The 14,451-nt window shown below is 48.0% G+C and overlaps 1 protein-coding gene across 1 annotated transcript in view; it reads right to left on the reverse strand.

Moving 5' to 3' along the window:
* Positions 1-14,451, reverse strand: part of LOC129834863 (neogenin-like) — a 211,934-nt gene that overhangs the window by 140,778 nt on the left and 56,705 nt on the right. The window contains exon 2 of the mRNA XM_055900197.1: positions 5,722-6,066. Coding sequence (XP_055756172.1) covers positions 5,722-6,066 — 345 coding nt within the window. The remainder of the gene's footprint in view (positions 1-5,721; positions 6,067-14,451) is intronic.

Below are 14,451 nucleotides of genomic sequence, written 5' to 3' on the forward strand. Positions count from 1 at the left end.
ACATGCAACGATGTTGATGAAAACGATGCTGTTTTCACTTTGCTTCTTAAATATAAATCCACTAGCGTTCTATAATTACACTATTAGTTTGTGTTTCTTACATCTGCAAACAGCTAGTTTGTCTTTTCTTAGAAAGTTGGGCCTAAATCGTGTTAGCCGCTAATGCTAGCTAGCTAATAAATGTACTGAGTCAGAGCAAACGTAATTTTCAATACAGCCTGATAATACCAGTGATGGTGTAGACCGAAATCAGCATGTTGTTTGTGCAACAGTATCTTCTAAATAAAAGAGGAATACGCAAAGAAAGAATGTTAGCTACTTAAAGCAGCTAAGAGAAAACATTCAATGTAGCCCCCTAGTGAACACTTATCAGCACTTTGGTTCCTACCCTGTGACAATAACTCCTCCCTGGCATTTTTTCATTTTCATGTCAAACTACACTAGTTAAAAGTGCCCACTATTATATTTTAAATATAGAATTAGAATAATCATTCAATTTCCATGATTCCAACAGTTCACCCAAGTGTTTAGCTCTAAATTGCAAGTCAAATCGCAATTGCAACATTTGGTTAAAAATAATGCCTTGTCTGCCCATATCGTGTAGCCCTACATGGCAGTGTAGAAGGTGTGTCAAATGAGTGCAGCAAATGCAGAAATGTATGATAATACTGAAAATGATTTTGGGTTGAATTGAACAGTATAAAACAATCAGAATGGAGAAAGATTCTAAGTGATTTCAATGAGTCTGTGTTGCCACCCTAGTGTCGCCCACTACTCAAAGTAAAATGTACAACTTTTATTATTCAAAAACAAAAAGTCAAATACCATCTTTTTTTTTTTAATACAGTGATATATTTTGGCCATATCGCCCAGCCCTAAACTAGAGTGGGAGAGATGAGAGGAAAGAAACAGGCGACGTGGAGGTAAAGACAGACAGACAGCCAGCCAGACAGACAGAGACAGCCAGCCAGCCGAGGGGGGTGGGGTATTGAAGCAAAGACTTCTCTAGAGAGGGATCAGGGGAATGACATGCCTTCCTCCCATCAATCACTGATATTACTCCCTGCATTTGTCAGCGTGCCATGCCCGCTATCGCCATTACATCTCAGAGGTCGCACCCACGGCCCAATTTCCAGGCCATTCTCCACTGTAATGGCTTGCTCCCGCCACATCGCAATTAACCTTTTTATTGCCAACCTGACAGCCTGCTGGAGACAGATCTTTGGGCGACGTGGGCAGGATGTGTGTGTGTGTCTGCATGCAAACCAAAAATGTGGATGCTACCACGATTACAGATAATAATGATGAGTGAGAACGTTAGACTCACAAGTATCATACCCCACAAAAATGCTAACCTCCCCTGTTATTGTAATGGTGAGAGGGTAGCATGTCTTGGGGGTATGATATAAATTGCTAACCTCCCCTGTTATTGTAATGGTGAGAGGGTAGCATGTCTTGGGGGTATGATATAAAATGCTAACCTCCCCCTTGGGGGTATGATATAAATTGCTAACCTCCCCTGTTATTGTAATGGTGAGAGGGTAGCATGTCTTGGGGGTATGATATAAAATGCTAACCTCCCCTGTTATTGTAATGGTGAGAGGGTAGCATGTCTTGGGGGTATGATATAAAATGCTAACCTCCCCTGTTATTGTAATGGTGAGAGGGTAGCATGTCTTGGGGGTATGATGTAGAATGCTAACCTCCCCTGTTATTGTAATGGTGAGAGGGTAGCATGCATTGGGGGTGTGATATAAAATGCTAACCTCCCCTGTTATTGTAATGGTGAGAGGGTAGCATGTATTGGGGGTGTGATATAAAATGCTAACCTCCCCTGTTATTGTAATGGTGAGAGGGTAGCATGTATTGGGGGTATGATATTGTAATGGTGAGAGGGTAGCATGTTTTGGGGGTATGATATAAAATGCTAACCTCCCCTGTTATTGTAATGGTGAGAGGGTAGCATGTATTGGGGGTATGATATTGTAATGGTGAGAGGGTAGCATGTTTTGGGGGTATGATATAAAATGCTAACCTCCCCTGTTATTGTAATGGTGAGAGGGTAGCATGTCTTGGGGGTATATTTGTACGTCTAACTTTCTCACTCATCATTATTCACGATTCATTCAGGATTATCCGTAATCATGGTAGTATCCACATGAATGTATTTACAATTAATTAAATGTATTTACAATAAAAATATGACAATACATTTATTTACCATTCATTTCTACTGGGCACCAAATAATCTGAAACACAACCAAAAACAGCAAATGATCCAACAAATGTGTAGAGTCCCAAGCTTTGTCCCAAGCTTGATGTAGTCATTGCCTGATATGAATATGGGACCAAATACTACATTTTTACTACTTTAATACACATAAGTGAATTTGTCCCAATACTTTTAGACTCCCTAAAAATGTTGGAAAGTGTCATTTCTAAACAGTTCACCTGACATGGATGAAAATACTCTCAAATTAAAGCTGACAGTCTGCACTTGAACTTCATAGTCATTTATTTCAAATCCAAAGTTTCGGAGTATAGAGCCCAAAATGCTTTTTCTGTCCTAATAATTACAGCGGGCACTGTATGTGGGACAAGTAGGAGATGTAGCCCAGCTCTCTGCCTCTGTAAGGACAAGTAGGAGATGTAGCCCAGCTCTATGCCTCTGTAAGGACAAGTAGGAGATGTAGCCCAGCTCTCTGCCTCTGTAAGGACAAGTAGGAGATGTAGCCCAGCTCTATGCCTCTGTAAGGACAAGTAGAAGATGTAGCCCAGCTCTATGCCTCTGTAGGGACAAGTAGTAGATGTTGCCCAGCTCTATGCCTCTGTAAGGACAAGTAGAAGATGTAGCCCAGCTCTATGCCTCTGTAAGGACAAGTAGGAGATGTAGCCCAGCTCTATGCCTCTGTAAGGACAAGTAGGAGATGTAGCCCAGCTCTACGCCTCTGTAAGGACAAGTAGGAGATGTAGCCCAGCTCTATGCCTCTGTAAGGACAAGTAGGAGATGTAGCCCAGCTCTATGCCTCTGTAAGGACAAGTAGGAGATGTAGCCCAGCTCTATGCCTCTGTAAGAACAAGTAGGAGATATAGCCCAGCTCGATGCCTCTGTAAGGACAAGTAGGAGATGTAGCCCAGCTCGATGCCTCTGTAAAATGGACTTAAATCCCATAACAGTTGACCCGGGTGAAACTCATTGACTCTGTGGTTGTATCATTTTATAGCAGGACCTGATCCTAGGCCCTTTCCCTCAGAGTGCTGCTGTCTACATAAAACATGCACTGACCACACTGACACAGAATGATGGACGGCTGTACAGAGTCAGATACCATGAAGCCACACACACACGAACATGCACAGACGTGCGCGCTCTCACACACACAGATTCAAACTGACACACACAGCAACTCTCTCTCTCTCACAGCCAATGAAGCTTTTCCTCTCTTGAGGTTGATTATTTTGATGCGGCAGTGTGACCTGATAGGTCAGGAGATTTCCCATGATAATAGTGTCAGGTCAGTCCATGTGATCGAGTGGAGTGGGGGATAGCTGTGGACACACACACCACACACCACACACACACACACACACACACACACCTCCCGCGGGCTGCAAACATGGTCAAGTCTTCTGACGCCATCGTTTATTCAGTGTCCCATCGCATCACAGTGTTAACATTGAAAGGCCTAAAGACAATGACATATCATGCATGTGTCATCGGATCACAGCGGCTAATTCTATAGGCTAAAACCATCAAGGAATGAATGCTTTCAGGTAGCCTCTTTTCAGCAGTATAGATTACTAGGTCACTAGGTAAAACAGACACTAGGTACAACACTCTTCACTGTGATAAAACAGGAAATGTTCCACGTGGAATGATGGGTAACGTAGTACAGTGGTTCAATCTTTTTCGGTTACTGTAGCACCAACTGAATTCTGCTCTGCCTGGAGTACCCCTGAAGAACCCCCTGTGGATAGGTCAGGCACCCCCAGGGGTCCTAGTAGCCCCTGAGGCTAGCCCAGGCACCCCCAGGGGTCCTAGTAGCCCCCGAGGCTAGCCCAGGCACCCCCAGGGGTCCTACTAGCCCCCGAGGCTAGCCCAGGCACCCCCAAGGGTCCTAGTAGCCCCCGAGGCTAGCCCAGGCACCCCCAAGGGTCCTAGTAGCCCCCGAGGCTAGCCCAGGCACCCCCAAGGGTCCTAGTAGCCCCCGAGGCTAGCCCAGGCACCCCCAGGGGTCCTAGTAGCCCCCGAGGCTAGCCCAGGCACCCCCAGGGGTCCTAGTAGCCCCCGAGGCTAGCCCAGGCACCCCCAGGGGTCCTAGTAGCCCCCGAGGCTAGCCCAGGCACCCCCAGGGGTCCTAGTAGCCCCCGAGGCTAGCCCAGGCACCCCCAGGGGTCCTAGTAGCCCCAGAGGCTAGTCCAGGCACCCCCAGGGGTGCTAGTAGCCCCCGTGGATAGGCCAGGCACCCCCAGGGGTCCTAGTAGCCCCTGTGGATAGGCCAGGCACCCCCAGGGGTCCTAGTAGCCCCTGTGGATAGGCCAGGCACCCCCAGGGGTCCTAGTAGCCCCTGTGGATAGGCCAGGCACCCCCAGGGGTCCTAGTAGCCCCTGTGGATAGGCCAGGCACCCCCAGGGGTCCTAGTAGCCCCTGTGGATAGGCCAGGCACCCCCAGGGGTCCTAGTAGCCCCTGTGGATAGGCCAGGCACCCCCAGGGGTCCTAGTAGCCCCTGTGGATAGGCCAGGCACCTCCAGGGGTCCTAGTAGCCCCTGTGGATAGGCCAGGCACCCCCAGGGGTCCTAGTAGCCCCTGTGGATAGGCCAGGCACCCCCAGGGGTCCTAGTAGCCCCTGTGGATAGGCCAGGTACTCCCAGGGGTCCTAGACACCCTGTGGATAGGCCAGGTACCCCCAGGTGTCCTAGTACCCCTTGTGGATAGGCCAGGTACCCCCTGTAGATTGGACAGGTACCCCCAGTGGATAGGCCAGGCAGCCCTGGTTGGGAAACACTGCTGTAGTACATCCATTTATCTATGGGCCAATGGTCTTCCGCTCTCCTCAACGACTGACAAGACGAGCTCATTAGCTCCAAAGGTTATGATAACACATGCAGTCAGAGATAGACAGTGAGAGTGACTTTACACCCACACCTGAGAAGGCTACTCTGGCGGAGTCGAAGATGAAGGCCCTCTCCAGTCGTCCACACCCCCCTCTCCAACATAACAGGGCTGAGGGAGAACATAATTGCATTCCTGCGCTCCTCCGCCTGCAAATTGAATTTCAGGGCAAGACCCAGCTCAAACACCTAATAATCCCTGCTGCTCTGCTCGGCTCTCTCACCCAAATGAAACAAGGTCACATTGTATAGCCCTGCAGCTTGCAGAGCCCACAGCGACATCACAACCAGACCCCCCTCATGTTTTTGACAGTGCAGCAACATATACTGAAAATAAGCACCAATACCACAGTTGGACAACAGAGTTTCACAACAGAGGCCTTTTCTCAGTGCATGCTGTGTTCTTAGGACCGGTAATGTGGTCAGCCTGGATCAATTAGTGCACACTTTAATTGACACCGTATGCCAGTTCCTCTTTTCTTTCTTCTTCAATCTCTTCCTCACTCATGACATACATCATTTATTGCTCCCTGTCAACTCCCTCCTCAGTCTTACCCAGAGAATGAAATAGAACCCAGTATTATATATGTTCTGTGTATGGGTCCTACCTGCCACGGTGAGGCGGGCGGTGCGGCTGGCGATGGTTCCCAGGCTGTCGATGGTGGCCACACACTGGTACGTTCCCTCGTCGGGCTTGTTGTGCTTGGAGTGCACCACGCTAGATATGAGCAGCGAGCCGTCAGACAGAACACGCCGCCGCCCGTCGTCTGGCGCCAGGCTCAGGAAGGTTCCATCCTTCTTCCAGTCCACACGGGCCTGGGGGGCAGTGGGCTCCGAGGCAGGGTCCCCGCTGTGCGCTGAGCAGTTGAGCAGTGCTGGGGCGCCTCTCACGGCCAGTGTGTCCCACGGCTCCACCGAGAACCAGAAGGGGCTGAAGGGCCGCGCCGCCGTGCCTGGAGAGGAAGAGGGGTTGAAATTAGTTAGTTGTAATTAAACAATGGCAGTACGTTCTTGTTGACTTGAACAGCCTTTGACAGGAAGCAAAACAGTATCGTCTCTAGCACAGTAACTCAGGTATTTTCATTTAGATTCAGGCTGTGACCTCTGATCACATGCCATTCCACTTCAATCAAATCACTATGCGTTAAGTCACATTTCAAAACCATCAACGACTAACACAAAACACAATTACTGACTCATCCATTCTATATTCATAACTAAAGCTTAAAACAGACAGTACAAAACTGATCTGAACACAAACTATTCAATGTCAAATTCAGTACAAAATATCTTCCTGCTAGTTCACAACAAACCACAGCCAAAACCAGCCCACAAGAATTCACTGGCAAGAGGCAAGGCAGAGACAAATCTTCTCCCGTTCCCAAGTCCCCTCCCTACAAAAGTTCTTGATGAGAAGGGAAAGGAAGGTGTTGGAACGCTTTCTTCCAGCCATTTATCCCTGCGTAATGGTAAACCTCACTGACAACAATTGCTCTGCATTTGCCCTCATAAATAATTCAGACATTCACCCACAGTCACACAGTGGTATTGTTTAGATAAATACCCTCAATTACCAGTTCTGCAGGGGTGAGAAACAGAATAATTAAAGAATTCTGAAGCCAGTTTTAATAACGCAACGAAAAGCATTAAAATAAGTGGCTGCATGTTAAATGTAGTTTAAATTATGCCCGTTATGTTCCAAGGAGGTGACATCTCAGGAGAGGAGGAAAGGAGGGAGAGAGAGAGGTAGACAGAGGGAGATGGAGAAAAATCGAGAGAGGGAGTTACCAGGTCTGTGGCATGATCGCAGCATCAGTTCTACCATTTATCTTCTGGGGGTAATTTCTCTCTCAAAGCGTCAGTTTCCCCGTCGCGTTCCCATGGAGAAGTTATACATGGTATTCATTAGAGGCAATATGACCGCTCAGTCCCCTTCACTGCAGCCAGGTAACCCTAAACTAAAAAAATAGTTTCTTCTGTTGACTTATTGAGTTTATTTTTACAGGGACAGTGCACATTAAATCAACGTTTCAGTAAAAGTGACTGTTTCAGCCAGCCGGATCATTTCCAACAGAAGTCCCTGGGCAGGTTATTAAAAACTGTTACAATAACAGTACAGACAAACAATGACCAGTGAGGATGCAGTGCTAGCTGCATCACTACAGACCCTGGTTCGATCCCAGGCTGTGTTGCAGCCGGCCGCGACCGGGAGACCCATGAGGCGGCGCACAATTGGCCCAGCATCGCCTGGGTTAGGGGAGGGTTTGTCCCATCGCGCTCTAGCAACTCCTGTGGCAGGCCGGACACAATGCACGCTGACACGGTTGCCAGGGGTACAGTGTTTCCTCCAAAACATTGGTATGGCTGGCTACCGGGTTAAGCAAGCATTGTGTCAAGAAGCAGTGCAGCTTGGCAGGTCGTGTTTCGGAGGACGCAAGACTAACTACCAATTGGATGTCACGAAGTTGTGGAGAAAAAGGGTTAAAAATGTTTTTTTAACAATGAGCAGTGAACACATGCAGAGCAACATAGGACAAGCAACACGCTGCATGTAGAGCAACATAGGACAAGCAACACGCTGCACGTAGACATACCAAGCAACACGCTGCACGTAGAGCAACATAGGACAAGCAACACGCTGCACGTAGACATACCAAGCAACACGTAGCACGCAGACAGACCGAGCAACACGTAGCACGCAGACAGACCGAGCAACACGCAGCACGTAGAGCAACATAGGACAAGCAACACGCTGCACGCAGACAGACCAAGCAACACGCTGCACGCAGACAGACCAAGCAACACGCAGCACGCAGACAGACCAAGCAGCACGCAGACAGACCAAGCAGCACGCAGACAGACCAAGCAACACGCAGACAGACCAAGCAACACGCAGACAGACCAAGCAACACGCAGACAGACCAAGCAACACGCAGACAGACCAAGCAACACGCAGACAGACCAAGCAACACGCAGACAGACCAAGCAACACGCAGACAGACCAAGCAACACGCAGACAGACCAAGCAACACGCAGACAGACCAAGCAACACGCAGACAGACCAAGCAACACGCAGACAGACCAAGCAACACGCAGACAGACCAAGCAACACGCAGACAGACCAAGCAACACGCAGACAGACCAAGCAACACGCAGACAGACCAAGCAACAGGTAGCACGCAGACAGACCAAGCAACAGGTAGCACGCAGACAGACCAAGCAACACGTAGCACACACATACCAAGCAACACCTGGCACGCAGAGCAACATAGGACAAGCAACACGTAGCACGCAGACAGTCCAAGCAACACATAGCACGCAGAGCAACATAGGACAAGCAACACGTAGCACGCAGACAGTCCAAGCAACACATAGCACGCAGAGCAACATAGGACAAGCAACACGTAGCACGCAGAGCAACATAGGACAAGCAACACGTAGCACGCAGAGCAACATAGGACAAGCAACACGTAGCACGCAGAGCAACATAGGACAAGCAACACGTAGCACGCAGAGCAACATAGGACAAGCAACACGTAGCACGCAGAGCAACATAGGACAAGCAACACGTAGCACGCAGAGCAACATAGGACAAGCAACACGTAGCACGCAGACAATCCGAGCAACACGTAGCACGCAGACATACCGAGCAACACGTAGCACGCAGAGCAACATAGGACGAGCAACACGTAGCACGCAGACAGAGCGAGCAACACGTGGCGCGCAGACAGAGCGAGCAACACGTGGCGCGCAGACAGAGCGAGCAACACGTGGCGCGCAGACAGAGCGAGCAACACGTGGCGCGCAGACAGAGCGAGCAACACGTGGCGCGCAGACAGAGCGAGCAACACGTGGCGCGCAGACAGAGCGAGCAACACGTGGCGCGCAGACAGAGCGAGCAACACGTGGCGCGCAGACAGAGTGAGCAACACGTGGCGCGCAGAGCAACATATGACAAGCAACACGTAGCAATTTTCACACCTCACAAGCTAGACAACAGATAAGATGAAACTGGCTCCGTCTTTCCCTCTTGCTCTCTCTTTTCCATTTATTGTAAGTGTTAAGACAGGATCTCTTTGCTTAGAAAGACCATTAGGGAGAAACTATGGGAAGCAAAATAGTAAACTTCCTGAAAGGAGCTACACATGTTCCATCATAACATATATGGAGACAGTGGTCTTAAAAGCTCCTTAAAACTGTAGCAAGAGGTTGATCACACCACATCAATAGGTCTAATGGACCCGTGTGTCTGTAATGGGCAGGCCTGTGACTGTGGCACAACAGCAGGCTGTGTATTCCTATGTAGGCTTGTGAGACAGATGGAGAGAGACCTGTGTGGAGCTACTGCATTGGGACTTGTCCTCTCCAGCAGGCCTCGAGCACCATCACATGCTTAATCATCTCCGTCTTCAGCTGCTGTTGGAACAGTTGGGGAAGCTGGGCTCTGGGGGTCCAAATCACACCGCTTGAGCCAAAATGACCGCCTTTAGCAGCTTTCAAGCAGGAGCAGTGGAAGAGAGAGGGCTCAGCCGAGGCTTTTTCTAAGGGCGATGGTGTCAAATTGGCTGACCATATGCTTTAAAGCGCAGACACACAACATCCCTAGTCAGCAGAGCAAAGTGACTGGAATGGGGCTGGAGCACAGCTGCCTCTCTTCCTTTGACACACTCAATCCAGGGTCATTCATCTCGTGGCCAACACTCTGCTGATGCAGAGGCTGGAGCAATACAGCAGACACAAACCTCATCACTGCTCGGTGGCTAGCTCGCTACACAATAGCGCCCTGCTCGGTGGCTAGCTCGCTACACAATAGCGCCCTGCTCGGTGGCTAGCTCGCTACACAATAGCGCCCTGCTCAGTGGCTAGCTCGCTACACAATAGCGCCCTGCTCGGTGGCTAGCTCGCTACACAATAGCGCCCTGCTCGGTGGCTAGCTCGCTACACAATAGCGCCCTGCTCGCTACACAATAGCGCCCTGCTCGCTACACATTAGCACCCTGGAATTCCATCAGACCCCCCCATTATAAACATCCTGAAACAGCATCCATTTGTTTGGTTTACAATGTGTGTATGTTCACTGCTATTACCACAGTGCTCAGGGTGAACAACATTTTACAACTGTCTACAGCACACCCTTATAGAGACCCATAGGGATTACAACACAGCACAAACAGCTATGAGACCGGAATAGACTTGAGCCGTAAGCATTTTTTCAACCCCAACTTTAAAATCCTATTTACAGTGCAGCCAGAATTTCAGTGTTTTTTGGTTATCATTAAAGGTTAATGAGCAAATGTTTGAGAAACAACATTACAAATCCAAACACAACAGATAAAAGATGAAACAAGCCCAATTCTATCCTCCCATTGAATAGCAGAGTATACAACAGCAGCTTTACATTTTGAAAGTGCAACAGTGCTATAAATATGGAGTGGATGAATGTTTTAGTGATAACATATACACCTTATTTGTCCAACAAAACCAGGGAAGCCACGCAGTCTACAGCCAGAGAACAGAGTGATTAAGAAGCAGTTGGATGTAGGAGAGGGGAGGAGGACCCTGAGGGGTTAAGTAGGGAAAGAAGAAGAGTCTCGAGGACAAAATCCTCTCAGCCAGGGAGAGAGCTCTACCAACAACGAGGACAAAATCCTCTCAGCCAGGGAGAGAGCTCTACCAACAACGAGGACAAAATCCTCTCAGCCAGGGAGAGAGCTCTACCAACAACGAGGACAAAATCCTCTCAGCCAGGGAGAGAGCTCTACCAACAACGAGGTAAAAATCCTCTCAGCCAGGGAGAGAGCTCTGCCAACAACGAGGACAAAATCCTCTCAGCCAGGGAGAGCTCTGCCAACAACGAGGACAAAATCCTCTCAGCCAGGGAGAGAGCTCTGCCAACAACGAGGCCAGAAAAATACTTTTGAAACTACACAAAAAGGCACCTCTACCATCAAAACTTCTACAAGAGAAAAGTCTCAATCTTTGACAACCCGAGGCAAACTTAACTTTGGCTTATATAACTGCATCCCAAAGGAATACCTGGGAAAAGAGAAGAGAGTTGCACACACTACTGAACTTGTCGTTGGCAAAAAGATGCAACACTTTCCTCATGTCTGAGCTGCAAACAAAGTCAAAGAAAGTGTTTCTTCCAGTGAAGAGAGTTGTGTTATTTTAATCCACAGATAGATTGATATCTGCAGGGCTACAGACTATTCCTCCATTGTTTACTTGGGAACACAGAGAGAAGCTAGTGAACAACAAACGTATATACTCCTCCAATGCCTATGGACTACAACCAATCGTTATGCCAGAGCTTCATTGGGCCCTGAAATAGTTCTGTGCTGAAATAGTTTCATTTCACACAGCTGCGGAGTTACAGGGGGGAGGGAGTGTTATGGGCAGGGATGGGAGGTGTCAGAAGGAAACCGCATTACAGGGAGCGAGGTCTAATCTATTCTGCCCTGCGTTGTGGGGCCCACCGTTTGTCTTGAAAACATGGACTGTCTGCAGCCCTGGCCAAGCCGGGAGCAGAGGAGAAAATGAGGTTGTCTGCTTGATAAGTATAGGCTGTTACCTCGGTCCCGCCGCTTCCGAAATCCACTTTACTCGGCAGTCAGAAAGGGTTTGGGATTGGAAGCGCGGCTTACGGCAGTGTCCTGATAGGCAGCCCTTTCTCCCCGAGCCGGGGGAATGGGAGAGGAGTGGATTCACACCGGCGGATGTGCTACATCACTAGGCCGGTGTGCCGATGCTGAAAAATGCTCGTATGCTGCTGTTCGAGAAATGCTTTCAGGGACATTACAAGGCTGGGAAAGTGTGCGGTGTTCACAGGATAATATTTGGTTATAAGTGCACTTCTCAGAGTAGCTGAAGAAGTGCATTCTGAGTGTTTTGGTTGGGCTTTTGCAAGGTAACTGAAGGACCCTGATGGCACAAAGTCACGTCAGTTAAAGTAACACACTAATCAGCTCAAGGATGGGGAATCTACGTAGAGGCTATTTAACATGGAGAGGATCTGCTCATATCAACGGTGGGCTTAGTCGCATCAAACAGCATCAATGCCTGGTTGAATAATGAAAAGGGGAATATAGGCCTCTGATGAAAATTCTTGACAGAACAGATAACGTTTCATACTTATCAGCAGCTACCAAGGTGAACCTCTCAAAGTCATGTTGAAATCCAAAGAGAAAACCAGAGGGTCTCTAACCCTCCACACAAGGACCCCTGTCCCCCCCTGTCCCCCCTAGTAGGAAGCCTCCTTCCCCCACCCCTCCAACTGCTGGACACCTATTGAACAGACCACTAACCATCCTGGAGCCTGAACAGACCCTTCCCTTTCATACTTCAACTACTTACTTGCTCATTGTTACCACATTGTACATAGCCAATAATATTACATTTCAAATGTCTATATTCTTTTAAGACTTTTGTGAGTGTAATGTTTATTAAAGTTTCCCTTTTACAATTCCCTTTTCTTCATGGCCTATTCCATTTTCTTGGGCAATGTAAACATATATTTCCCTTACCGATAAAGCCCTTTGTCTCTCAGGAAATTCAATTCAGAGGGCGAGAGAGGAGAGAAAGAGTTCTCAAACTTAACACCTTCCCCAAAGGCCCTCCCCGTCTCAGTTCTGGAAAGATTTTATTTTAAATAACACTGAGTATTTGTACCAATAAAATAGAAGTCTAGTTCAATGGACTGGTATACTGTACAGATAGTTGGTAGGAGGTTTGAAAATTCTCACACTGCCCTTTGTTAGCATCAAATATCCACCCCATGGTATTGCTTTGAGTCAGCACACTGACCTTCAGCTGAATTAACACGCTCCAAGAATATATCCTTTATAACAGTAAGGACTGGTGAATATAGGAATATAGATGTGAAATATGCTTGGTAATAAGAAGGGAGGAGAAAAGTCTGCTGCTACAGATAAACAGAAGTCAGTTTCTTCTTTGTCTCTTTCTACATCTCTACACCTTCCTCCCTCTTCTCTCTTTGTCCCACCGCCCACTGTGACAAAGTCTCTTTAGTCAGGCTGGAAATGCCCCTCTCTCTCTCTCTCCCTTTCATGTCTGGCCACCTCCCTCTTCACAGACTCCCCTTCATCTCTCCATCCCACTCGTTTTCAAGCCCATCTGTCACCAGGAAACACGTGGGGGAAATAACAGTGATCTGGAGAGTAAACCTATGAGGGGGGAGGGTTTGTCTTTCCAGCAGGAGGGTAGTGCTACGGCTAATAGCTCCTCAGACTGACTTGGATATCCATTGAAATCAAAATGTCTGTTTCAAAAAAGGTTCTCTATGAGCGAGCGAACAAACAAACGCTTAGAAGTGTGGCTATATAGAGTAGTTGGTAGTTGAGTAGCTGTCATGGAAATAGACAACAGACCTGTCCTCTTTAAAACCTGTGGTGCAGATGACTAACAGACGATTAACAACTGAGCCTGACGTTCACGTGTATTCAATGACTGACTAGATACAAGTTCTGTCAATAAGAGATGAGTGGGGGGGGGGAACGTTTTATTACGAGGGTAGAGCTGTAGCTGTAGCAATGGATAAAATGAGAGAAGTCTCATGAAAAAATATTTACCTGCCATATTAGATTACCCCCCAACTCACTGGAAAAAACAGCCACACACGCACAGCCACACACCTCAGGTGTGTGAAGAACGCCCCTCTCCCCAACAATGTGATTACCACCTCAGTGTTTAGAGCTTGAGGTAGTCACCTCATACAAGTACTTGGGAGTATGACTAGATGGCACACTGTCCTCTCAGCACATATCAAAGCTGCAGGCTAAAGTTAAATCTAGACTTGGTTTGCTCTATCGTAATCGCTCCTCTTTCACCCCAGCTGCCAAACTAACCGTGATTCAGATGACCATCCTACCCATGCTAGATTACGGAGACATACTTTATAGATCGGTAGGTAAGGGTCAGCTCGAGCGGCTAGATGTTCTTTAACATTCGGCCATCAGATTTACCACCAATGCTCCTTATTGGACACATCACTGCACTCTATACTCCTCTGTAAACTGGTCATCTCTGTATACCAGTCGCAAGACCCATTGGTTGATGCTTATTTATAAAACACTCTTAGGCGTCACTACCCCCTATTTGAGATATCTACTGCAGCCCTCATCCTCTACATATAACACCCATTCTGCCAGTCACATTCTGTTAAAGGTCCCCAAAGCACACACATCCCTGGGTCGCTCCTCTTTTCAGTTCGCTGCAGCTAGCGACTGGAACGAGCTGCAAAAAAACACTAAAACTGAGTCTCTTAATTCAAAGACCCAATCATGGACACTCTTACTGACAGTTGTGGCTGCTTCGCGTGA

The sequence above is a fragment of the Salvelinus fontinalis genome, chromosome 35 (genome assembly GCF_029448725.1).
Source record: "Salvelinus fontinalis isolate EN_2023a chromosome 35, ASM2944872v1, whole genome shotgun sequence".
In the NCBI taxonomy this organism is placed as follows: domain Eukaryota; kingdom Metazoa; phylum Chordata; class Actinopteri; order Salmoniformes; family Salmonidae; genus Salvelinus; species Salvelinus fontinalis.